Source organism: Crassostrea angulata, chromosome 5, assembly GCF_025612915.1.
Source record: "Crassostrea angulata isolate pt1a10 chromosome 5, ASM2561291v2, whole genome shotgun sequence".
Classification (NCBI taxonomy): Eukaryota; Metazoa; Mollusca; class Bivalvia; order Ostreida; family Ostreidae; genus Magallana; species Magallana angulata.
The window spans coordinates 2,917,722-2,945,288 of NC_069115.1; the positions used below are offsets into that span (position 1 = coordinate 2,917,722).

The 27,567-nt window shown below is 34.5% G+C and overlaps 1 protein-coding gene across 3 annotated transcripts; it reads left to right on the forward strand.

The window, feature by feature from the left end:
* Positions 1-119: 119 nt before the first annotated feature.
* Positions 120-25,007, forward strand: LOC128184109 (X-linked retinitis pigmentosa GTPase regulator-like). 3 transcript variants are annotated; one of them, XM_052853449.1, is made up of 21 exons: positions 120-186; positions 2,514-2,639; positions 3,215-3,307; positions 3,616-3,678; positions 3,945-4,097; positions 4,477-4,626; positions 7,766-7,918; positions 10,279-10,431; positions 11,372-11,496; positions 12,198-12,404; positions 13,281-13,410; positions 14,287-14,363; positions 14,857-14,922; positions 15,759-16,004; positions 18,996-19,079; positions 19,279-19,405; positions 19,881-20,044; positions 20,493-20,646; positions 21,128-21,300; positions 22,526-22,603; positions 23,247-25,007. In XM_052853449.1, exons 1-21 carry the CDS (start codon positions 156-158, stop codon positions 23,268-23,270), a joined length of 2,577 nt encoding a protein of 858 aa, XP_052709409.1. In that variant the 5' UTR covers positions 120-155; the 3' UTR covers positions 23,271-25,007. The 3 variants fall into 3 exon arrangements, with proteins under 3 accessions (XP_052709409.1, XP_052709410.1, XP_052709411.1); XM_052853450.1 differs by having other exon boundaries at positions 15,759-15,992; positions 23,247-25,006; XM_052853451.1 differs by lacking the exon at positions 15,759-16,004 and having other exon boundaries at positions 23,247-25,006.
* The last annotated feature ends 2,560 nt before the right edge of the window (positions 25,008-27,567 follow it).

Genomic DNA, 27,567 nt, shown 5'->3' on the forward strand with positions numbered 1-27,567 from the left:
CAAAATCTTGTGTTTTCAACATGATATGAATATTTTGAAAATTTTCCCCCGATATCGACTCAGTGGGCGTGTCACATATCGATGATAAACAAACGCACGTGTTAGTGCGACTGTAAACATCCGGGCACTTGAGGAATGTTGTTTAGGATACAGTAATGGCGGCGGGAGACGACTCGGAGATTCCTGGTAAGTCTAAACATGTCCAGGGTTCGCAGTCTAAGGAATATAGAGATTCCAGGGATGCAATGAACGTCGTTTTTTCTGTCGTCATTATACAAAACCCGCTCTTTTATCTTTGTGTTGACTTATTATTACACAAGCGGCTCAAAAATGATCAATTACGCGATTTAATAACGGGAAGGGGGAGGGGGGGGGGGACCAAATACTAGCATAATGATTATACGGTATGGTTTCAATAAAAACTAATTTTGAAATGAACTTTTTAAATTTACTCTGAGTAAGTCACACAAATTTTCTATATATATGTAAACTGAACTTGGCATTTACAGATTATACAATTCATTTCTTGACAGCACTGCATGATACAATTACATTCTTCTCTCTTGAGAACTTGACATGTACATATAGCCTTCATCTAGAAGGCTATGCCTGTCCAGTTCTCAACATAATACATATTTCATTTTATTATAGAATCTCTCCTGATTTGTGGTGGTATTTGATTTTTGTCCAACAAGTTATTTAAATTGTCTCTCCCAAGCTTTTGTTAGCGATGAAGGTCGGGTAAGAAAATAAAAATCACTTGATCAAATCAAATATCATCTCAAATTTAAGAGATTTTTTTTATACATCACTGCAATGTTTTTCTGTTTGAACCCGATGGGACCCGAGCATCATGCATGGTAATCCCCAGGTTTTTTCTCCAACATTATACACTTGGTGTACCGTGTAATTATGGATAGAATACCAATGCGTTATTGAATTATTATTATTAAATTATTTGCATACTTATAAGCATCTGTACAGTAGAACATGATGGGAGAGTTGTATAACTTGATGAAATCATTTGAATTGTCTTGAACTGATTCGAATGAGCAAATCAGTGAAATTAAAATCTTATGATATTGCAGTATATAATATTGTTATACTTTCATGTTAAATACTGAAATCTGATTGGTTAAGACGCAGTTAATAATATTTACTATTACCCTCAGCGTTAACAACGCACTTGGCAACGGGTAACATTAAAAAATGTTACATGCGCGAAAATGATGCGCGTACGGTTCGCTGTAGAATTCACGTTATTCCTATATAAAAGCAGTAAAATTTTCTTAAAAATTTTAAAAAAGACATTCAGTATAACAAAATAAATAGTGCCTGTTTGGGAGGATAACAGTTGAAATTGACACCCCTCGAAAACCATTGTCAACCTCCGCTTCGCGTCGGTTGACAATGGTTTTCGAGGGGTGTCAATTTCAACTGTTACCCTCCCAAACAGGCACTATTTATATTATATGACACGTCAGATTTACAAAGTATAATTGAACGGTCATTAATATTAACTGCTTTTCATACAAAATGGTAAATCAAAGGAGGGAGGGAGAAGGGATCAGGCAGGTGTGATATCAATTTCACTGAAGGTCTTTACTCTGCCTCCTTGGGCAGTGAAATAGGATTGAATTCATTCTATACTCTGTCCCGAGTTTTTGCTTCCACCACTTTTTGCTTGATATTTTGATAATCATAAATTATACCTATGTGATCAAACTAGATACGTTCATCCACTAATATGAAAAATGTGCAGATTATCTGTTTTGAAACGCCCCCTCTACCACTTCAGGTTTCAATACGCATCCAAAAATAGAAAGGGGTTTTACATTGCACCAGCCATTAATAAGCCCGGATGATAACGTTGAAAAATTGTGAAAGGTATTTCTAGTCAGTTCAAAATGTTAAAAAGATGAAACATTTCCCATTATAAATCACCTTAAGAAGTTTGTTTTTGTTCGAGTGAAAAATGATAATTTGTTAGTGAAGATATCTTGAATATTTCCCATTTCATAAATTTCAACTGTATTTCTTTCACAGGTATATGCATTTTAAGTAAAAATCATCAAAAAGTGATGGAAGCAATAACTTGGGACAGACTATAGTAAACGATCAAAGACTTCTTCTTTGATTAAGTTTGAAATTTTACCCAGAAATACTGGACAAGAACAAAAGCATCATATTAAGTATTTGATAACTGTGAAAAATTGTATGAGGGTATTTTGAACTGCCATATGGAAGAAAAACCCACTGGCAGTACAATTAAAATTCATATTAATTATATCTATTAATTCGAATGTAAATATAAGAATATTGGAAAGGGTGTGTTATGGTTGACTATGAGGGTCCCCACTCCTCTGTTGCAATGTGCCTGCTATAGTACTGTGATTATTAGGATGGTATTTTTTTTTTATGGTAACGGTTTTAAATATAAATGTCAAAAATTTCTAATTTAAAAGCATATTATAATGAAAACATGTCCTGAATGTGAAATTTTATTATGGCAGAGTCTGGAGCAATTTTCACATTTGGAAAATCCCGATTTGGGGACAATTTACCAAACAAATTCTGGGTCCGAGGTGACAAGGCCAAGTCTGTGGCCTGTGGAGATGAACACACAGCGTTAGTCACAGGTAAGTGTGTCAGCATCGATACTTTTATTCGGGGCAACTTTATTTCACGATTAACCTGAGATGAACTGGTTTGCGTCGACCATTTTTTTCACGACCAAGCCTTATCCACACCTTTTTTTTAAAATTTCAACTACCGGTATATGGCAAAGAATGGTTTGATGCGAGCAATACTTGACAATGAGGTTCTTGGGAACCTCGCAAAACTCGCTCACGAAAGTCATTATTCTGTCAGATATTAACTCACATTGTTAGTCATAGGTCAGTGTGTCAGTAAGGTTCCATAAGTTAGATATGTAGTATCAACAAAAGGTCACCTGTGATGCATTAACTTTGTAAGTGTCAAAGATTAGTTCAGGATGTTGCCTCCCCTGTCTCGTGTAAAAGCTGCAAGTAAAAAGGCTGACTATTGTTGAATTTGGTGTTTGTGCGGAGAAATATTTTTGGATGGGGGTGGGAGAGGGCATATAAAGAGACAATCTAGCTAGCTCAGAATTTGACCAAAACTGCAGAGGACCCAGGACCAGAGGACCCTATATCAAAACTCATGATATAGCTTTTTTTGGTGTCTTTGACAGAGAGTGGTCGGCTCTTCACATTTGGGGTCAACGATTGGGGTCAACTGGGAATTGACGAGGTCAAAGTGTCGACCAGACCATGCTGCGTCAAAAGTGAGTCAGATTTATTTCTTAATTTCAAAAATCTAAATTAAAATTTTTATGTCTCTACCAAACTTAAATGTTATCAAACATCTGTTGACTTTTTCATATTTATAATTTAGTATGATAGAGAACACTGATCATTAAACATGGGATCTTAAATGAGCAAATTTACAACAAATTGTTTTATTGAAATGAGGAACTGTCTTTTTTAAAAGTTGGTAATCAACATGCAGTCACTCCAAGCGTAATTGGACAAGACTTGAGTGATAATTTGTTTACAGGTATGACCATGGTGGCAATTCTTTTTTCTTTTTCAGAGCTGAAACCTGAGAAAGTGAAAGTGGTAGCATGTGGAAGAATTCACACGATAGTAGCCACGGGTCGGTTTGCATTTCCTTTAGTGATTGATATTACAAGTAGATCTTAATGGCTGTGTTTTTTCAGCAGATTTGTGGGATGGAGTAGGGCTTTAAAGCAGGAAAACTTGAATTTAAATTCATTTTAATTTAAAAAATTGCAATATGATTGAAACACATACACATTCTTTTATATGACAAACTAATAAATACATGTATTGATTTGTGATCAATTTCTTAGTATTTTTGGAAGAAGAAAAAGTTCAAAATATCTTTTGTTTTATTTTTAGAGTCTGGCTGTCTGTATACTTTTGGTGCTAATGGAGACGGTCAGTTAGGGGTGGAGGATATCCCGAGCAGTAACTGTCCAGTTAAAGTGGAGTGTGAACCACGGCAGTACAAAGCACTGGCTGCAGGGGCAGATCACTCTGTGGCACTCACAGGTATGTAACAAGTGCAGACTACTCTATCTCTCTCACAGGTACGTAACAAGGGCAGACTACTCTATCTCTCTCACAGGTACGTAACAAGTGCAGACTACTCTATCTCTGTCACAGGTATGTAACAAGGGCAGACTACTCTATCTCTCCCAGGTTTATTACAAGGGCAGGTTACTCTGTGCTTTTAAGAAGTAAAACAAAGGGATCTCTCTGTTTCTCATTCAGTCAATGACAAGTATGCAACCCTTATATGTATGACTGACATTCACTTCTCAAAGAACAGAGCCCTGTTGTATGTAATGATTGATTGCACTGATCTTATTCTAGAATTTTGACTTTTGATTCTGCACCTGTATTTTATAACTACTGTGTGATTTTGTAGATGACGGAGAGCTATACGTGTGGGGAGGTGGCAGTGAGGGGCAGCTCGGCCTGGGGGACATCGATGACAAATCCACTCCCACTCTCCTCAGTACAGACAACAAAGTCATCAGTGTGGCCTGTGGTTACTATCACACAGCATTTGTTACAGGTAAGGCATTGTCACAGGAGATGTCACTGATGTCACTCAGGTAAATCACTGTCAGGTGTGTAATAATTGATGTCAATAACAGGTAAACCACTGTTATGTGTGTAGTAATTGATGTCAAAGGTAAATCACTGTCATGTGTGTAATAATTGATGTCACAGGTAAACCACTGTCATGTGTGTAATATTTGATGTCACAGGTAAACCACTGTCATGTGTATAATAATTGATGACACAGGTAAACCACTGTCATGTGTGTAATAATTGATGACACAGGTAAACCACTGTTATGTGTGTAATAATTGATGTCACAGGTGAATCACTGTCATGTGTGTAATAATTGATGTCACAGGTAAACCACTGTCATGTGTGTAATAATTGATGTCACAGGTGAATCACTGTCATGTGTGTAATAATTGATGACACAGGTAAACCACTGTCATGTGTGTAATAATTGATGTCACAGGTAAATCACTGTCATGTGTGTAATAATTGATGACACAGGTAAACCACTGTCATGTGTGTAATAATTGATGACACAGGTAAACCACTGTCATGTGTGTAATATTTGATGTCACAGGTAAACCACTGTCATGTGTATAATAATTGATGACACAGGTAAACCACTGTCATGTGTGTAATAATTGATGACACAGGTAAACCACTGTTATGTGTGTAATAATTGATGTCACAGGTAAACCACTGTCATGTGTGTAATAATTGATGTCAAAGGTAAACCACTGTCATGTGTGTAATAATTGATGTCACAGGTGAATCACTGTCATGTGTGTAATAATTGATGTCACAGGTAAACCACTGTCATGTGTGTAATAATTGATGTCACAGGTGAATCACTGTCATGTGTGTAATAATTGATGACACAGGTAAACCACTGTCATGTGTGTAATAATTGATGACACAGGTAAACCACTGTTATGTGTGTAATAATTGATGTCACAGGTAAACCACTGTTATGTGTGTAATAATTGATGTCACAGGTAAACCACTGGCATGTGTGTAATAATTGATGTCACAGGTAAACCACTGTCATGTGTGTAATAATTGATGACACAGGTAAACCACTGTCATGTGTGTAATAATTGATGTCACAGGTAAACCACTGTTATGTGTGTAATAATTGATGTCACAGGTAAACCACTGGCATGTGTGTAATAATTGATGTCACAGGTAAACCACTGTCATGTGTGTAATAATTGATGTCACAGGTAAACCACTGTCATGTGTGTAATAATTGATGTCACAGGTAAACCACTGTTATGTGTGTAATAATTGATGTCACAGGTAAACCACTTGCATGTGTGTAATAATTGATGTCACAGGTGAATCACTGTCATGTGTGTAATAATTGATGTCACAGGTAAACCACTGTCAAGTGTGTAGTAATTGATGTCACAGGTAAACCACTGTCATGTGTGTAATAATTGATGTCACAGGTAAACCACTGTCATGTGTGTAATATTTGATGTCACAGGTAAACCACTGTTATGTGTGTAATAATTGATGACACAGGTAAACCACTGTTATGTGTATTACGCTTAATGTCACAGATCTTCGTTACATCCATTGCGTTTGTTCACCTAGAGAGGGGTCAGAAGATCATGACCCCCCCAAAATCGAAAATATAATTAAAACAATATAAAACATCGTGTTGGGAATAATTTTGATACACTAGAGCAGTACATATTCATCAAGTTTTTCAACAGAAATTTCACCAACTTTGCAAAATACATGTAACTTGGTGTTCATTTCTACAAAAACTTTAAAACCTTAATGTTTGTTTTTATAGCTGTTTGTATATGAAGTAGAAGTTGACTCCACTGTAACCACTTGGTATAATACTTGTGTATCAGACTTTAACATGTATCATTATTATACTTTCATGTTAAATACTGAAATCTGATTGGTTTAGATGCAGTTTATAATCCGTTCTTAGACTATTACCCAGAGCTTTAGCAACACAGTTGGCAATGGGTAACACTATATAAATAGTGCCTGTTTGGGAGGGTAACAGTTGAAATTGACACCCCGAGAAAACCATTGTCAACCAACGCGAAGCGGAGGTTGACAATGGTTTTCAAGGGGTGTCAATTTCAACTGTTATCCTCCCAAACAGGCACTATTTATTTTGTTATACTGAATGTCTTAATTTTTAAGAAATTTTACTGCTTTTATATAGGAATAACGTGAATTCTACAGCGAACCATACGCGCATAATTTTCGCACATGTAACATTTTTTAATGTTACCCGTTGCTAAGTGCGTTGCTAATGCTGAGGGTAATAGAAAATATTATTAACTGCGTCTTAACCAATCAGATTTCAGTATTTAACATGAAAGTATAACAAAACGAATTGTTACATGCGCGAGAATTATGTGTGTACGGTTCGCCGTAGATTTCACGTCATTTCTATATAAAAGCAGTAAAGTTTTCTTTAAAATCAAGACATTCAATAAAATAAATAGTGCCTGTTTGGGAGGTTAAGAGTTGAAATTGACACCCCTTGAAACCATTGTGAACCTCCGCTTTGCGTAGGTCGTCAATAGTTCTCGCGGTGGTGACATTTTCAACTGTTACCCTCCCAAACAGGCATTATTTGTATAGTATCACCTGTATTATGATCATTGTCACAGGTGATATGATCATTGTCACAGGTGATATGATTATGTCACAGGCTATGTGACCATCCTCTGAGGTGATATAATCTTTGTCATGGGTGATATGATTGTTGTCATTGGTGATATGACCAATGTCATGAGTGATTTGATCATCTTCAAGGTTGTTTGATAGTTGTCATGGGTGATCTGATCAGCAATATGATCATTGTCACCTGTATTATGACCATTGTCACCTGTGTTATGATCATTGTCACCTGTATTATGATCATTATAACCTGTATTATGATCATGGGTGATATGATTATTATCACAGTTGATATGATCATCGTCACGGATGATGTGATCTTCGTCACGGATGATGTGATCTTCGTCACAGGGATATTATCATTGTCATATGTCATACATTATTTCTGTTTAATCATGTTTTAATAATATTACAGAGAATGGTTTTGTTTTAACTTAAAACATCACAGAGACCATTAAGATGGTTTACGTTTAATATTTCAGATGTTGGTGAGGTGTTTACTTTTGGGGAGGGTGACGGAGGGAAGCTAGGCCAAGGCACAGACTATGGAAAAGCTGTAGCACCCAAGAAAGTGAACATTCCCGAGAAAGCCAAGTCAGTGGCCTGTGGGGGGTCACACACAGTGGTATTAACAGGTAAAGTACTCATTGTCTGTGGGAGGGGGTCACACACCGTGGTACTAACAGGTAAAGTACTCAATGTCTTTGGGAGGGGGTCACACACCATGGTACTAACAGGTAAAGTACTCAATGTCTTTGGGAGGGGGTCACACACCGTGGTACTAACAGGTAAAGTACTCAATGTCCGGGGGAGGGGGTCACACACAGTGGTATTAACAGGTAAAGTACTCATTGTCTGGGGGAGGGGGTCACACACAGTGGTATTAACAGGTAAAGTACTCAATGTCTTTTGGAGGGGGAAGGTTGTCATTTGGATAAAAACCTTAAAAGTTTATGTCTGTAAAAGGGAAGGAGCAGTAAAAAAAAATTGCATCACAATTTGACTAGAATTGGTTTGTATGGGTTCATGATTGTAATTTCCTATTTTATCAAAAGAATAAGTTTTAAACAGGAAAACAGTGACAGTTACAAATTAAATTTTTGATTTGGTAAGTGCATCACAAACGCAGAGAGACATGTATTAAAAATAACGGTGCCACTTAGATATGATTGTAGGTGCAACTTGGTAAGTCAAAATATTAAATTACTATCATGATACTTCAACATGATTTATTTAAGAAATGAACTCAATGTCTACCCAAGTTATACTCGTATAACCTGGGTTGGGGCAATTTACGCTTTATAATCCGCGAAGCGGATTATAAAAAAGCGTAAATTGCTCCAACCCAGGTTATACGAGTATAATTTGGGTAGACATTGAGTTCATTCCTTATAATTTAATTTTCTGGAATTTGCTGTACAAATTGAGTCCTTTTTACTTTTAAAAATGATATAAATCTGTTCAAAATTCAAACGTAACGTCAAGTGAATTAGTACGTTGGTGCATTGTGACGTGCAAACCAGGTTATACAAATTTAACTAAATTTTTCTATCCAATCAAATGCCGCGTTACAACCAGAATTAAATTATTGTGAAGTAATAAAAATATTTATATTTCTGTTTTTAGTGGGGATGGTAATAGATTGCAGAATTGCTAATTGGTCAATCACAATTCTATCTGACCGATTAACCAGTTGGGCCTAAAAAAAAAATTTGTGTTTTTTGGGTAACCCGACCTAACCTACAAAAATGGCCTGATCTTACCATTTTTAGTATGTCAGACATCTATTGAATAGATGTCTGATTTTATCCAATTGGGAATTTTATCTTATTTCAAATAAAAAATACGTTTTTAAATATGAAACAAACAAACATTCTTAGGATTCATACAAAAAAAAAAAAGTGAAATAAAAAAAAAACCCTACCTACCTAACCTAATTTTTTCATCAGTGTTACCCTAAACACACAATTTTTTTTTAGGCCTTACTCGTATCAAAATATGCATAATTTTGACAGGCTATTAACATTTTGATAATTGTTTTAAATAATACAAATTCCGTTTATGTTCTTTATTTATTCACCAATCAAGGGCCCTCAGGGGGTCATGCACATTAAAAAAAAATAATATTATCATCATGATTATAACAAATAACGAATGAAATAATAGCCTAGAATGTCCAGGTTCATATTACTAGCAACCATATGCAAAATGATTCATCAATACAATGAAATATATGTATGGGATTTATGCATTTAACTGTGTGAGATAATGCGTGAACACTACAGCTATACAGAAACAAGGTTTATGTGTAATTCAAATTAAATATGATTTTAAAATTGTCTCATGGTGATATATTCAATAATGATTTATGAATAGCTGAACCGACATAATGTGTCTCGGTTTGAACATATTTTATTGTTTATTAATTTTACACAATAGTTATGTCTCATGATGATATATTCAATAATGATTTATGAAAAGCTGAACCGACATAGTAGTGACATGTTGTTTTAACAATCATTATAATTAAAAACTACTGACCTATTACCCTCCTAGAGCTCAGCCCTTGGACCTTCAGTTTATAGAAAACAGTCTCCAATTTAACTAGAATATATAATTGTCTTGAAAGCTAAAAAATAAAATGTATTTTGAAATTGCTTTGAAATGTTCATTATTTTGATCTTATATGACTAACTGATTACTGATTTTGTAATTGGTTACTATCGTTCCGACTGAGTAATCGGTTGACTGGTTAGCAATTGCCATCCCTAGTTTTTTATTAGTGATTATTATGTGGAATGCATTGGTGCTGCATTTAATACTTAGATTATGTGGTTGATGCACCATAATTGTTAAAAATCAATTATTAGTATTGCTAGTACATAAGAATTTGGTGATCGTCTTGTAGCAGTAACTTCAGTGTTGTTTAATGAGTCGCTTAAAGTTTTGTTAGCAGAAGTTGATGATTGATTTTACATTGGTGGTTGACTTACAGAGTGTGGGAAAGTTTATACTTTTGGAGAGGGAGGTAACGGACAACTAGGACACAAAAACAAGTACTTCTACTGTGAGACCCCGGTCTGGCTCAATTTTAAGCACAAGGTCACACAAATAGCAGCAGGAGAAAACCACACAGCGTTAGTCACAGGTAAATACAGCTAGTTACAGGTAAATACAGATAGTTACAGATAAATACAGCTAGTTAAAGGTTAATAAAGCTAGTTACAGGTAAATAGAATTTTTGACAGGTAAATAGAGTTATTCACCAGTGAATAAAGTTAGTCACAGGTAAATAAATCTACTGTAAACGTATTATATTTGGCATGTACGATATTTGGCGGAAATTAGTTTTTTAACAAATTGGAGTGAATTTGAATTAGCGTATTCCTGAATGTTCCAATCCTTAAACAGATAAGAATGACATTTAGCTATGTACTTGATTTAGCGGAAGCCGCATTCCGCCAAAAGCGCTAAATAGAATACACAGCCAAATGTAGTACGTTTACAGTATTCACTGATAAAAGAGTTGGTCAGATCAAGTGGATAAATAGATTTTGCACATGTTTCATATTGTGACATAGGCAAGTTTTAGTATATGATATAGATGAATTTGTTTGGCAAACAAAAAAAGCGTTTTATAAAAAATTAAATCAAATTGAATTAATCACAGGTCAATAGAATATTTTTAAGATGTAAAAGGAGTTAATTCCAAGTAAGTAAAATTAACTACACGGATAACCAAAGTTAAACTCACATAAATTGAGTTTATGACAGCAAATTATTGGAGAATATTTGGGAATTGACATCAAATTGGATGTAAAATTTACAAAAAGTAATAAGAGTTTGTTAATATCAGAAATGTGGGGTTGTGTTGTAGTGCAGTGTTTTAATCTAAGCAAAATTAAAATTTAAAAAATAGAATAAAAAACATGCTTATTTTTTTAGATTATCTTGTTTTTTTAGTGAAGTATGTTCAAACATCACATAACAATGTGATATATTCTTCTTATACAATCATGTTAATATATAAAATTTAATGTATAATGACAATTTATCATCCATGTATATGTGAATTTTTGACTGTGTAGAGAAAGGGCAGCTTTACACATTTGGAGATGGTCGCCATGCCAAGTTAGGCCTCGACCATGAATGCTACTCAAACCAGTACTTCCCCCAGAGATCAAAGAGATTCAGCAAGTTTATTGTCACTCAGGTGAGTCCATTTGGGGTTCATGTTCATCACGTTCATCAAGGGTTTGGGTTCATGTGATTGTCATCAGGGATACATGTTCATGTGAGGGTCATCAGGGATACATGTTCATGTGCGGGTCATCAAGGGTACATGTTCATGTGAATTCATTGGGTAAATGTTCATTGGAAATTTATTGGGTGTTCATGCGAAGGTTATCATGAGTAAATGTTCATTTGAATGTTCATGTGAAGGTTATCAATTTTAAAAGTTCATTTAAATGTTTATGTGAACATCTTCAGGTGGAAATTCTTACATATATTAATTGGAAGTTCATCAGATGTAAAAGTTGTTTTGAAGTACATCAGATACACGGTAAACTAACTTTTATTCGCGTACAAGAAATTTTCGAGAGGTTCGCCAGAGCCTTGTCATTGTGAATATTTCTCGCCACAAGCGAGTTATTGGCATAAGGTTGTTAAAAAAAACAGATGTTGATAAGGCTTTGTTGTGAAAATAATTTGCCGCTAACCAGTTTATCTCTGTTGAATCATGAAATAATGTCGTCTCGAATAAAAGTTGGTTTATAGTATAATTATGTTATTTGGAAGTTCATCAGGTGTAGAGTTAATAAGGTGTGATGGTTCATGTTTATATAATGTATAATATATCTCATCTCCCTGACTTCATGCTCAACGAGTTTGTTTGTATCACTATATACACAGGTGTCGTGTGGAGGATGTCACATGATTGTCTTGGCCTACCCTCGCCTCCAGAATGGAGAGGTAGACTCCACCTCATCAAACGAGGAGGATGAAAACGAGAACCTACACAAAACCAACCTCAACCACTCCATCAAGATGGACGGTACCGTGGATCTAGGCGGAAGCTTCGGGGCGCGGGATAGGAGGCGCCAGGAGTCCATCAAACGGGTAAATATTCCACTAGAAAAAGTACCAAGATATCAAACAATACCAAGATATCAAACAATACCAAGATATCAAACAATACCAAGATATCAAACAATACCAAGATATCAGAGATATCAAGACATACCATGATATCAAAAAACCAAATTTTTTACCTATTTGATATGAGTTACGACTATTAGGTAATGAATGCTAGCTATTACATGTATTGTATTCCATTTGACTGTCAGTGTATTTTGTTTAATGTTTTTAGGGAAAGGAGGTTTTAATTTAATTATTGTTTAATGTCCAGCATATACATGTGCTAAAAGATACATTCATAAATGGGTGAAATCAAATCTACACCTATCCTTATAAAAATCAATTCCACCAAATATTGTACACAATATAATACATGATCAGGATCTTGATTTACTGTACATGTTTGATGATGAACCTGTCATGGTTGTTAATGATTTGACTTGTATACTGTAGTACAGTTCCATGAATATATTTAGGACATCAAGTTTAAAGGATTTGGAAGTCACAGTTTCAGAAGTACATACATTCATTGTACCTCAGTGAACATTGACATTTAATTTTACTGATCAACTCATCAACGAAATTCACAAACATTGGTATTCACTGACGTCAAAGAAACACTTCATACTCTAATCAAGGTTGTTTTTGCCCCCGTTTTTATTTGTCCTTTCTACACTTGTAAACAGCTTTGCTACATCTTATATTTGCCTAGGCAATGTTGTGCTAGAAGAGGGATAATTTGAGACATTGGAACTTGTCCAGCCTTGAATTTGCCTGCTGACAATAAGGGCAAAAGGGACAGAAATAAAACAACGGCAAATATTTCCCTGTCTACAGTTAGCTGTGTTGCTATTTCAGGCACCGTCATTGAATAGGACTCTACCTGCTCTCACCAACAACGCAAAAACATTGGAATCACTCAGTGCAACCCATCCCCCTAAACCCTCACCCCAGGGGAAGAGACCTCTCCCTCAGGCAGTTAAACCAGGTCAGTAGTATGTTAACCCACAGGAACAATCTATACACCAGGACGCAGTGAGACTAATTCAATAAGAGAGGGCACCAAAGCAGTCAACCGTGCTAGGAAGTTTTAAAGAAAATCAAAATTAAACAACAAAAGAAAGGTTAACCAGTTCACAAACACAAATCTAGTACAGATTATTGAATGACATAAACATTAAATATCCTTTCCCCCAAACAAGACAAATCTAGTTTTTCATCAGACATTGATCTTTTGATATTACTCTCAATCATTCTGATTATATACATACATGATGTGTGTAATCTATGAGAACATCATTATTATTAAAATTTTGTATAATTATTTCTCTCTCTTAATGTGATAGACTGCTTTGATTTCTGATCTAAGACTAAAGAGTAATGATTCAATTTATATGATGTTTGAATTGATCCATGTTGTAATTTTATTATGTTATAATTTTAGATTGAGTAATTGATGACTTATCAATTTTAAAAAAAAAAATTAATGGTTTGGTCGCAATAATTTATGTTATTATATGATTGATTAATTCCTAGCTCTCTGATTGGCTCATATCCAACTCTCTAGAAAAATCTGAATGTTATATTCACCTGCACGTGACCTAGGAGGTCAATATAATGTTTGATTTTCTCTACATTGGACTAAAAATAGATCGTCCAATGAAATATCGCGTTTCTCAATGTTTGGCTATGGCTTCAAACTACAATCTTTGCTTGATAACACTCAGTTTGATATGTCTGTATCAATTTGTTGCTGAATCATATGTAGAATAATTATTGCTGTTTTTTCGATCAATATGATGATTAAGCTTCTATCAGGTAAAAAAAGCAATAATTGTATGTTATTTTATGACTTGTTTCACAGAGGAAAAGAAAGCAAAGCCTGAGGAGGAATCCAGTGAGGAATCGGAGGAAAGCGAGGAAGAAGAGGCTGAGGTCAAGGTCAGTCATATACAATAAAGTGAAGGTCAGTCATAGATCAAGGTCATCTCATTACCAAGGCTGTGTAGGTCAATTATTTACAAAACACACAAGTAGGTCAAGGTCATTTATTAGGCTTCAAATGTCCATTAGGAATAGAATACACACTTAGATGAAGGTCACAACTTGTCAAGGTCAGTGGTTGAATTAGCAGTGTGTGTTAAGACATTGTGTGGCATGTTTGTTTGTTGATATACTATAATGGTATATTATGTTTAAATTTATATAGATAAGCTCTCTTTCATATACTTATTGTCTACAGTTTTATTTTTGCCAGTTATTTTCTCTCCAAAAGTAGCTTGCATGTGACACAGGTCCTGAAAAGTTGTTTACAAAAGACAGCATTAACTACTCAGACAAAAAATGGAGTTTCACTAACTTAATTATGGTTATTTTAATATACATGAGCTGAAATAACCACCTGTTTGACTATTTTTCAATTTTCTTGTTCTAGGCTGTTCCTGAAAGTGAAAGTAAACCTGTCCCAAAGCCCCGACCGTTGCCTAGGAAACAAGATGAGGTAACTCATGAATGTAGCCTGTTCGATCGATGATCCTGTAGTTAGGGGCTAGTTAGGAACTGTGTAAATGTGTCCAAGTTCTGCATGGAAATATGTTTCAATAGGGGGAGAACTTGCATGGCTTATATTATGAATGTAAAGCATAGAAACAAATGTGCATCTTGACCAAATTTTATGCAAAGTTGGAATGATAGAATCTTTTTGAGGTCAGAGTGTGGGATGTTACAGAACTTGTAATGTTATAAGTTTGATTAAGATAGCATGGGTATTCACCATTTTCACCTTTCCATTTCCTACATGTATTTAATTTTTCTAAAGAAAAAAAATAGACTTTATTATAATTATACAGTTGAACTTCTGTATCTCGAACACAATATCTCGAATACAGGATATGTTTAAGTGATGTTTAAGTCCCGAACACCTAAAACTTATTATAATAATACAGTTGAACTTCTGTATCTCGAACACAATATCTCGAATACAGGATATGTTTAAGTGATGTTTAAGTCCCGAACACCTAAAACTTTAAGTATTTTACCTTTGATATCTCAAATACTCAGATATCTCAGATTTTTCAACCCATCCCATGTAGTTTAAGATACAGTTATGAGGTTTGAATGAACTCAACTATTGAAAAATTGTTTATTGTTCAAAGAAAATTTTTTGTGTTTAAATTTTTCATAGTCATGGACAACCATGTCCGTTGTGACATAGATGTAGGGTCCTGCAGGTTGATTTTCAGGGGAGTTTTTGGACAGCCTTGTCTGTAATTACATGGCAGGGATTGTGTGGGAAATGACTTAAATAGAGACATAGAGGCTAGTCACATTTTACAGGAAGAGACAAAGTCTGCTAAGTCTGATGATGAGGAAGCTGAAGAAACGTCTCCTGAAACCAAAGAAGACAAAGAGGAATCAAAAGACTCAGAGGAGAGTGAGGAAGAGCCCGAGCCCGAGCCCAGCCAATCAGAATCCCCTGGTGCTGAAGTCAGCCAATCAGCTTCTCCTGAAGATGAATCTAACCAATCAGAAAAAGACAAGGAAGCCATCCCATCAGAAACAAAAGAATCTGTTAGTCTTGTGGTAGATTTTCTTTCCCACCTTTGTAGAGTGTGTTTGTGTGAAATTTCACTTTTTTTCTATTAACTTTAACTGGTGGACTGTCTGTAATGTTTTTCCTTGTTATTCTTTTAACTCATAAATCACTTCTGTACCCTGGTTTGACTAATTAGTTAACAGATAAGTGACCATGATGCACATCTTTCTTCACCATTCAAGCCAAGATTTATGTATTTTGTTTTTAGCTCACCTGAGCTGAAAGCTCAAGTGAGCTATTCTGATCACATTTTGTCTGTCGTCCGTCTGTCTGTCTGTCCGTAAACTTTTCACATTTTCAACATCTTCTCAAAAACTACTGGGCCAATTTCAACCAAATTTGGCACAAATCATCCTTAGGCAAAGGGGATTCAAAATTGTGAAAATTAAGGGCCAAACCTGTTTTCAAGGGGAGATAATTAGAAATTAATTAAAAATTTCGAGAAATTTTCAAAAATCTTCTTCTAAAGAACCAGAAAGCCAGGAAAGCTGAAACTTGTGTGGAAGCATCCTCAGGTAGTGTAGATTCAAAGTTGTGAAAATCATGATCCCCGGGGGTAGGGTGGAGCCACAATGGGGGGTCGAAGTTTTACATAGGAATACATAGAGTAAATCTTTAAAAATCTTCTTCTCAGAAACTCATCAGTCAGGAAAGCTGAACCTTGTGTGGAAGCATCCTCAGGTAGTGTAGATTCAAAGTTGTGAAATTCATGATCTCTGGGGGTAGGGTGGGGCCACAATGGGGGGGTCGAAGTTTTACATAGGAATATATAGAGTAAATCTTTAAAAATCTTCTTCTCAGAAACTAATCAGCCAGGAAAGCTGAAACTTGTGTGGAAGCATCCTCAGGTAGTGTTAATTCAGAGTTGTGAAATTCATGATCCCCGGGGGTAGGGTGGGGCCACAATGGGGGGTCGAAGTTTTACATAGGAATACATAGAGTAAATCTTTAAAAATCTTCTTCTCAGAAACCAATAAGCCAGGAAAGCTGAAACTTATGTGGAAGCATCCTCAGGTAGTGTAGATTCAAAGTTGAGAGATTCATGATCCCCGGGGGTAGGGTGGGGCCACAACAGGGGGTCGAAGTTTTACATAGGAATATATAGAGTAAATCTTTAAAGATCTTCTTCTCAGAAACTAATCAGCCAGGAAAGCTGAGGAAGTATCTTCAGGTAGTGTAGATTCAAAGTTGTGAAAATCATGATCCCTAGGGGTTGGGTGGGGCCACATTGAGGAGGGGGAGTGTTAAAGTTTTACATAGGAATATATAGAGTAAATCTTTAAAAATCTTCTTCTCAGAAACTAATCAGCCAGGAAAGCTGAAACTTGTGTGGAAGCATCCTCAGGTAGTGTAGATTCAAAGTTGTGAAAATCATGATCCCTGGGGGTAGGGTGGGGCCACAATGGGGGGGGGGGGGTCGAAGTTTTACATAGGAATATATAGAGTAAATCTTTAAAGATCTTCTTCTCAGAAACTAATCAGCCAGATGATTCTTTATAATTGTTAAGACTTTGGCTCCAGGACAATTTTTCGGCCTCACAAGAAGGTTCAGTAGCTTTATATCCCATATATAAACAATTGTTAAGGACCTTTTTGAGAACTGCAATACTCAACATGTGATATGACTATAAAATCATCCTGTTAGAAAAGGGACTAATGTTAATAAACATAAGAATATCCAGGGGGAAAAATGGATTTTATTTATACAGTATCTACATGTGTTATTGTTCATTGTCCAGATTGTTTGTATTATGACTCCATTAAGCTGATTTTATCATATCTATTGTTCCTCAGGTGAGCGATGTGGCCCATGGGCCTCTTGTTTGCTTTATGACAATTTTCCTACCATTTCTTTCTGATGAAAACTTAGTCACTCTGTATCACTAATTTTACAATCACCGATTTTTTGGACTAATTCGTTGTTTATTTTGTAAAGTAACAACAAAATTCTCAGAATAATATCAACATCATAGATATAATAGTATGTGTATGTTTCTGTCTTTTATGGCTTCTATTTTCATTAACAGTCATACATGTCATGTGAAAATAATAAATGCACTACAGCTTGTACATAATACTCATGACAAGCTTGTTTAGTACTTCTTAGAAAATCTCTGTTTCTCTCCTGTGAAGAGGGATCAGATTTTACAGTTTTAATACCTAAAACTGTAACCAGATTAGTGTGGTGCAGTGGGTTAGAGCATTAACTACGAATCTGTAAATCATGTGTTGGAATTCCACCAGGCTCTTATAATTTTACCTTTCAAAAAAATTTTAAACAATTTGTTTTTTCAATCATTGTTAAATTTGAAAATCATAAACAGGTGAAATTATTTTGATTATAATGTACTTTTATCCACATTGATATTGACAGGTGTCCCATACCACCTTAAAAGCACTTTACCCTCTCAGAATTTCATATTAGATATCAATATTTCTTTGAGCTTAAAAAAAAACCCATTGCTTTAACAATTTCCACTGTTTTCTGATTTTTGTTTTTGCTTGTTAATGCTTTTAGGTTTGCGGTTATCTATGTCTGACAGACATCTCCATCTTTACACCATTATTGTAAAACAATTACATTTATAATGAAGCAAATTCTCCTGTCCCTGGCACTCGGCTCTAAGCTTGTTTTACTGTAGTCAGTATGTTGTGTAGGTGTTTGACACGTAAACCAATGGAGGAGCACAGTTATATTACTTCACTCACGGTGTTACAGTGTTTATTATTAATTTTTTATACAAAAACTGGTTAAATGTTGTATCTATATTCTGTGATTTTTGCATAGTTACCTATGTATATTTCAAATGCTCTTTAAATTATGTAATTCATATCATTAATTTATTTCAAGATAAATGTGAACTTTATCAACTATGACTAAATAAATTAAGAAATCTGATAAATTACATGTATTGTGTGACCTCATGTTTATTGGATGATGTAATGTTTAAACATTTGATGGTGTTTTAATCTTACAGAAGAAAGAAGAGAGTGAAGAAGAAAGTGAAGAAGAAGAGGAGGAGGAAGAAACAGTGAAGGCCACTAAAGTGACATCTTCCAGGGTGAGTCATCTCCATGAATACAGCCAATCATATTTGAAATTCATTTTAGATTAATGTCAACCAATCAAAATTTTCTGTTCATCCTAGCCAATCGAACATCATTATACAATAACTAATCAAAATGATCTTGATTCCTTTTTATTATATTGTTGACATCATACAACATTGGAGTGTTTTTTCACAACACTGTCTTTCATAGGCAATGCCAGAAATTCCTGTTCCAAAACCCAGAGCAGGAAAAACCCAGGAGAGCGAAGAAGAAGAAGAAGAAGAAGAGGAAAAGAAAGAAACGAAGGAAAAAGATAAAAAGAAAGATAAGAAAAAAGGTGGGGGATGTCAACTAGAGCTTCTTGAATTGCTTTAGGTTGTAGGTTATCTCAGACAAAACTGGACTTATTGGTCCTTGCAGTTTTTGTTTGAATAAGTACACTTATCATGACATACCACCATTGTTCAAAATTGTATTCTTCTTTGATTTTAGCAGACATCAATTATTGTTAACCAGCATTAATATGGGATATCTTTTTCTATGGCAATTTAGCATTAATTTACTAAAATTATAAGCTAAGACTAATCATTATGACCAAGAATAGGTAATACATGTACATAATTTCAATGAACTTGTTTGCACAGAATGATAGGAGTTACTGTATTATAAGATGATATTTAAAACATTAAAGGACTTTCTCTGCAAAAATTGTTCTTAAAACTTGGCAAAATAATCATAGTGCTGGTTAAGTGTAGCTATGATAGTCAAACATGTGGTTGGAGTGTGTCTTATGTGTGTAACTATATCAACAGGAAAGAAAGACCTAAATGTGTTTGGAAAAGTGTCCACTGGTTTGTCTGATGATGAAGAGGGAGAGGAGGAGGAAGAGCAGGAAGAAGAGGAAGAGGAGAAAGAAGAAGAAAAGGAAGGCAAGAAGAAGAAAGATAAAAAGAAAGACAAGAAGAAAGATAAGAAGGTATGACAGATTTGATTGGCTATGATAATTATCTGTAAGAAAGATAAGAAGGTATGACAGATTTGATTGGCTATGATAATTATCTGTAAGAAAGATAAGAAGGTAGGACAGATTTAATTGGCTATGATTATTATTCGTAAGAAAGATAAGAAGGTAGGACAGATTTGATTGGCTCTGATATCTTTCTGAAAGATAAGAAGGTAGGACAGATTGGATTGACTATGATTTCTTTCAGAAGGAATTTAGGATTGATTTGATTGTCTACGATATCTGTGGCCTTGAATACCTTTCTAGTTTACTTAATCTTTTTGTATTGAAAATCTTATTGAAACGGATCAAAAATCTTAAGTCATTGTTTGCTGATTCTGTTACTAGATTGCTTTCATATGATGAACTATCTTTCTTTTCTATTGAAATTTTTCTCTATTCCATTATCTTTTTCTTCAAGGATAAGAAGAAAGACAAAAAAGATAAGAAGAAAGACAAAAAGAAGAAGAAAGGAGATGAAGATGAGGAAGAAGAAGAAAAAGAGGAGGAAGAGGAAGCAGATGAAGAAGAGGAGGAGAAAACAAAAGGAGGAAAGAAGAAGGACAAGAAGAAAGGTAGAGTGCGCAGTGATCGAGTTATGTCAAGAGACGATGTAGTATCGATACGAATTATATTGTAACAATATCGATGATTTATCATATTAATATTGATGATATCGTATCAAAATTGATGATATATCGTATTAATATTGATGATATCGTATCAAAATTGATGATATATCGTATTAATATTGATGATATCATATCAATATCGATGATATATCGCATTACTATTGATGATATATCGTATTAATATTGATGATATCGTATCAATATCGATGATATATCGCATTACTATTGATGATATATCGTATTAATATTGCTGATATCGTATCAATATTGATGATATCATATTGCCCATGTTAACTGTAGCTGTTAAAGTATTTCACATTTAGGTCTCTGTCCTTGACAATCTATCTATGCAACATGTTAGGGTCAATATTGATGCTGATAAAAAAAAAATTGTGCATAGCAATTTGTGATTTAATTATTGCAGACAAAAAAGAGAAAGATAAAAAGAAGGACAAAAAGAAAGACAAAAAAGACAAGAAGAAAAAGAAAGGTGAAAAAGAGGAGGAGGAAGAGGATGACGAGGAGAAGGATGATGGAGAGACAGAGGAAGGGAAGAAGAGTGAAGGAGAGGAAGGAAAGAAGAGCGAAGGGGAGGAGGTAAGGCTCTGTTTTTCTGTCTTTGAGTGGTCAGCATCTAGGGGTACCAGATTTATTAAACCAACCCCAACATGCATTCTGTTTTAATACGGTATATGACATCTCTATATTGTAGCAAACTTCCTTTCAAAATTAACAGTAAAATCAATTATAATTTTATATATATTTTTTCTTTCTCAAATCAGTTATCGAACAGCGTAGCGCAATGGGTTAGAGCGTTACCTACAGATATGTAAGTCATGAGTTTGAATCCCACTGAAGATTTTATAATTTTTACATTTCCAAATTATTTTAAAATTGAAATTATGGATCAAATTTTGTAAATTCTAAACTGGTGAAAGTATTTTGACTATACCAGTAATGTACGTCTTTTATCCACATTGATATCGACAGGTGTCCCATACCATCTTAAACTATATATATAACAATGATGTTTTCAGTTGATTCTGTAAACATTCAAATGAAAACAATTGATTTAAACTCTACCTTAACCAAGCAGCTAATTTTTGTAGATCTGAACAATATATTGATTTAAAGAGGTAATTCTGATTCTAATCCGATAGGTTACAGCTATAGAAATTGTTGGGTTTTTTTAGTACATTTTTATACACTACTGTGGACTTCCAGGAAATAAAATGATGTTGACATGTACTCCATTAATAGTCTGACAACTGAAAGTTATAATACACAGAGTAGCAGAAAATAGACAAGTATTTAAAATGATCATGTAAGCTGGACATAATTATTCCTAATAATATGATTAAAAAAATCAAAATACTTTAAGTTTACAGTTTTAAAATTTAAAAATTTTAAAATTTTACAAAATTTTACTGAAAATGTGTTTTCAATTTTTTGGAAAGGTAAAAATTATAAAAGCCCCAGCGGGATTTGAACTCATAACATACAGATTTTTAGTTAATGATAAACCCATTACGCTACGCAGATAGGTAATAAATTCGGGAAAGAAAAAGTTTATAAAATTATGCTTTATTTTATTGTTTATTTTGATTGGAAGTACATCACAAAATGGAGGTGTCCCATACCACCTTAAAATATATTACCGGTAATACACATTTTCTGGTAATAAAATTGGGAAAGAAAAAGTTTATAAAATTATGCTTTATTTTATTGTATATTTTGATTGGAAGTACATCACATAATGGAGGTGTCCCATACCACCTTAAAATATATTAATACACATTTTCTGGTTACCTTGACCTTTAAGGATGAAGATAAGGATGATGGGGACAAAGAAGAGAAAGAGAAAGATAAGAAAGAACCCGCCAAAAAGACAGAGAAGAAGGTTTGTTTACAGTTCTCAGCACGTAGTCTACAACTTATATACTGTAAAAGTGGTTATTTACACATTGGGGAAACTTACACTAGTTACGCGGTACGCTTATAAATTTGCATAAAATACCTGCGCGTATGGTAAAGAAATCAGAACTTTACTATTAATAGTAAATCAAGCATCCATGTATTTAATACCCACGCATTTTGTTTGACTGTCACAGTAGAAAAACGTGTTCTTCACCGCCAAGATTAATAACCACTTTAAAATTTACAGTAAGCAATAAATTGTTGAAAATTACATTTATAATCATGGCTAGAAACAGCTCAAGGCTATATATACAAGAGAAGTTTTCATATACATGTAATATTTTTTTGTTCATTGTAATTGTAGTTGTGTAAACATGTACAAGCAAAATGACAACAAAAAATGAATTCCCTCTTCAGTTTTTTTTTCTATATTTAATCCCTGCAAACCCACAAAAGTTCACAATAAAAATGTGTAATTCTTGAATAGTCTTCTTCTGCAGGTATCAGGCAATACATGCATCATTTTCTATCTGCCATCATTGTATTTTTACATATGCTCATTGAAAGAGATATGAAGGACATTTAATATTTAATATTTATTTCAATCTTTATTTTTACTTCCTCAGTCCAGCACCTGTACGATATTATGACGGAGCTGTATGCGACCTTCAATAGGAGAGCTGTACAAAGAAAGATAACTCTGTCCCTGCTAGTGAACCCGCATCCAGTCCAAGGGAGATAAGCCTAGTCGAGAAATGGCTAGAACAACACTCCATCAATTGTTAGATCCGCCACAGCAGCTGTTAGTTCTAATATGTATACAGATATGTTTATTTATTATTATCAGGTGTTTTGACAGTTTTAGATATTTATTTCTTGTCAGAAGTTCTGGCTATATGTAGCATTGCTTTCCATTATGACTGTTTTGACCTGTATTTGGCACCAGTCAGGAACAAGCCATTATCAGAAAAAAAAATCTGTGTAGTTCCATTTATCAAAAAAATTGGTGAAGCATATATCATGGAGTTGTTGTTTAATTAGGTATTGTATGGTTTCAAGTATGTATATATGTATATTTAATGTATTATCATGAGTTGATTTAAAATTTCATATTTAAGTGGTATTATGTGATGAAGGTATTATTAGGGAATTGTAACATGTTAACATAATTATGACCAACATAATTATGACCAGTCCATTGAGGTGGAACATATATGTGAGGGGTGTACTGTTTATGAGTTTAAATTTAATCTATTCCCTGCAGTCAAATTTAGCAGGGCATTATTTTTTTTATTTTTTTTTTCAATTGAAGATTACAGATAAATGATGATACAACTATTTTCTTTCGAAGCATGTCAGTTGATTAACTTGTGTGTACACAAAGATACAAGTTTGAGTGGAATATTTATAATATTTACAAGCTTGGAAAAACTACCTTAATACCTATTATGAGTATAGTATAAAGTGAAAAATATAAATGAATGATATCTATGACATTCATGTTACGGTATACAGTAAAACAAGGTTATAGTTTAGCATCAAAGACAAGTTATATTCATTTGGTTCATTATAAACAAAACTTGTTACATCTAATCAGCTTTCAAAACATTTTGGATTTGGAGAATGAACTGACTTCACTGTAATAGGGAGTTCTTTACATGTGGGTTTGCTGTAACACTGTTCTGCTGTACAAGGAAAGAGATACATGTACACTATAATAGCTAATACATGTTCAGGCTTTTATAACAAATGTACTTAAAGGAATAATATAATGGTACATGTAATGGTTGAAAAAAATATTCTGCATCTTTTATTTTTTTTTTTGGATATAGGTGTGACTGCATTCATGATATATTTTTTGATTCGTGTACTGTTAAAAACATTATATGAATTTATTGATATTCATTGACACTTGCAATTATGAGTAAGAATTTTACCTTGGTATAAAAAAGAGCAGCGTTTCAAAAGAATCTCTAAAAAAATATATATATAATATATATAACTATATGAAATTGCCAGAATCCGTCCCAAAATTGTTGTGTTTAATTATATAATACATGACTCATGCTGAGAACTGTATTTTGTTTTATTAGTTGTGTTGTTTTATGTAAATTCATAATGCCACGCAGATCAAGTTTGAAATGTGGGGATTTACACCTGGCTGGGTGGTGTGAGTGTGATGGGGCATGGGGAGGGGGTTGGGGGTGTCAAAATTATATGTATTAGGTACTGAGAGATTACTGTCAGTATAGGTTAAATGATGAGTGGATTCAAAAATTTTACCAGGGGTGGTCAAAGCAATTGAGGCCTTTTTTTTGAACATTTTACAATCATGTGAATTTATGAGTTTGTTAAGTTTGTGTTTTTTGGGATTGTTTTTTTTTTTTTTTTTTTTTTTGGGGGGGGGGGGGGGGGGGGGTCCAGCAGTAACTCTGAAAATGTGATATTTTGTTGATTTGGGGATGGGGATTAATTTTAGAGGTTTAACTTGTGGGATTTGGGGTAAGGGTGGGACCTGATCTCATATACAATTAAAGTACACCATTGAAGGAGTCAGCAAGATTCCAGTTCTCCAAAAGCAAGTATATTTCCCGAGGCGATATGTACCTACTATCAATGTTCTGTGGAATCATTAAAATTCGTTGGGGTCTATTTTTCGTGGATTGCTTAAATTCACAGGTCCATGGAGTCGCAATTTCGTGTATTCTCTTATACCTACCAAAGGAAAAATGACTTTATGACCCTAAATTATTAATATATGGAAGATGTTTTTCGAGGAGGAGAGGTAACCCTTGAATTCCAGAAAACTGAGCCACCACGAAATCTAATGATTCCAGAGTTACTGTATGAAATCATTAAATCACGGTGGTTAAGTTAACTTGTTTACTATTGCATTTTTGATTCACTGATCCTTACTCAGCTGTACTTCTGTTTGCTTGTATTTTTTTTTTTTTACTTTTTAATGAGACTAACCCACCCCTTCATATACTCTATACTTGTTATAGGATTTTACACATTATGTGATATATGTATTTATAGTCATGTACTCAATCAATCATACAGATACTGTAGCCATGTACTTTAATTGATAATATTTACACAGATTGAATTAAGGCTATGAGTTTAAGATGTTGTGATATATATTAATTTTTTTAGCTAACAAGCTTCCCATATGTATACTAATTAGTTAACTTGGCACTTGACAGGTTGTACGAGAGAGAGAGAGAGAGAGAGAGAGAGAGAGAGAGAGAGAGAGAGAGAGAGAGAGAGAGAGAGAGAGAGAGAGAGAGAGAGAGTATGCACATTATTTTATGTTTTAATCAAAACATTAATGAAGTATATGAAAATGGAAGGTAGATTTGTTTTTAAATTGTTGTAAAAGTAGACATATATATATATATATATACATGTATGTATAAGTTGAACTTTTACAGTTTTAGATTGCAACAAATTGAATAAAAAATTAAAACAAAATTACACAAAATCAAGTGTGTCTGAAATCAATAATCTGGACTAGTCCGAGTTTGTGTTGTCTTGAGGGGGAGGGGCATTCAAAGAACGTATGATACAAATTTTACTTTTAACGTTAGACCAATAACCATAAAGCCGCTGGTACAAGCCCCTCTGTGGTCACTTTTGTGAGTTGGGCCCATGTACAAAGCACATTACTCACATTCTCCCAGTCCAACCAGGTGAGTTTGTTGTTTTGGTTTTTTGTTGTTGGTGGGGGTGGGAGGAGAGGGGGGATGGGGAGGGGGTTTAACCTTCGATGGACTGGTGGTCCATCCGGGACAAGGCAGCGACTCTCGTCCACTAAACATCACAGAAACGGGATGAGACGCAGCGTTGTATATGCCTTCTTGGCTCGGAGGTGGATTTATCTTAAGGTTTATCTTAACTTTTTAGGTCTATTGCTATCCATTTTGGTCCGTCGTCGTGCGTTAACAATTTTACATTTTTAAGTTCTTCTTAAAAACTACAAGGCTAAATGTTACCATTTTTGGTGTGAGGCACCTCTATGGTCAGAAGAAACTAAATTGAGAAATTTTTGGCTCTACCACCCCCGGGGCACCACAAGTGAGGCCAAATATGCAAAAAAGGCAAAATTTTCAAAAATCTTCTTTTCTACTCCCACAAATGTGAGGAAAAAACTGGCTGCAAAGTTATGATGTCCATGAAGCCCTCTACCAAAATTGTGAAATTCATGGCCCCTGGGTCAGGGGTTCTGGCTCTAGGGATGGGCCAATATGGCCATATAGTAAAAATGTATTAAATATTAGAAAATCTTCTTCTCTACTCCCATATATATTTGTAACAAACTAAATCCATGATTATGATGTCCATGAAGCCCTCTACCAAACATTGTGAAAATTTTTATGACCCCTGGGTCAGGGGTTCAGACTCTAGGGTGGGGCCAATATGGCCATATTGTAAAAATGTATTAAATCTTAGAAAATCTTCTTCTCTACTCCCATATATATTTGTTAAAAACTAAATGCATGATAATGATGTCCATGAAGCCTTTTACCAAAATTGTAATATTCATGGCCCCTGGGTCAGGGGTTCTGGCTCTAGGGTGGGGCCAATATTGCCATATAGTTAAAATGTATTAAATCTTAGAAATTCTTCTTCTTTACTCCCAAACATGTGGGCAAAAACTGAATACATGATTATGATGTCCACAAACTCCTCTACTTAAATTGTGAAATTCATGGCCCCTGGGTCAGGGGTTCAGGACATGGGGGGGGGGGCAATATAGTGTTAATGCATATCATGTTTTTAAATCTTCTTCTCTATTCTCTCACATCTCTATGAAAAACTGACTTCATAATTATGTTTACCAGGAAGTCCTCTACTATATTTTAAATTTTATGTCCCCTTGAGTTTGGGTTTTGACTCTAGGGCAGGGCCAAAATGGATGTATATAGGTCAATGTTGATGCAGATA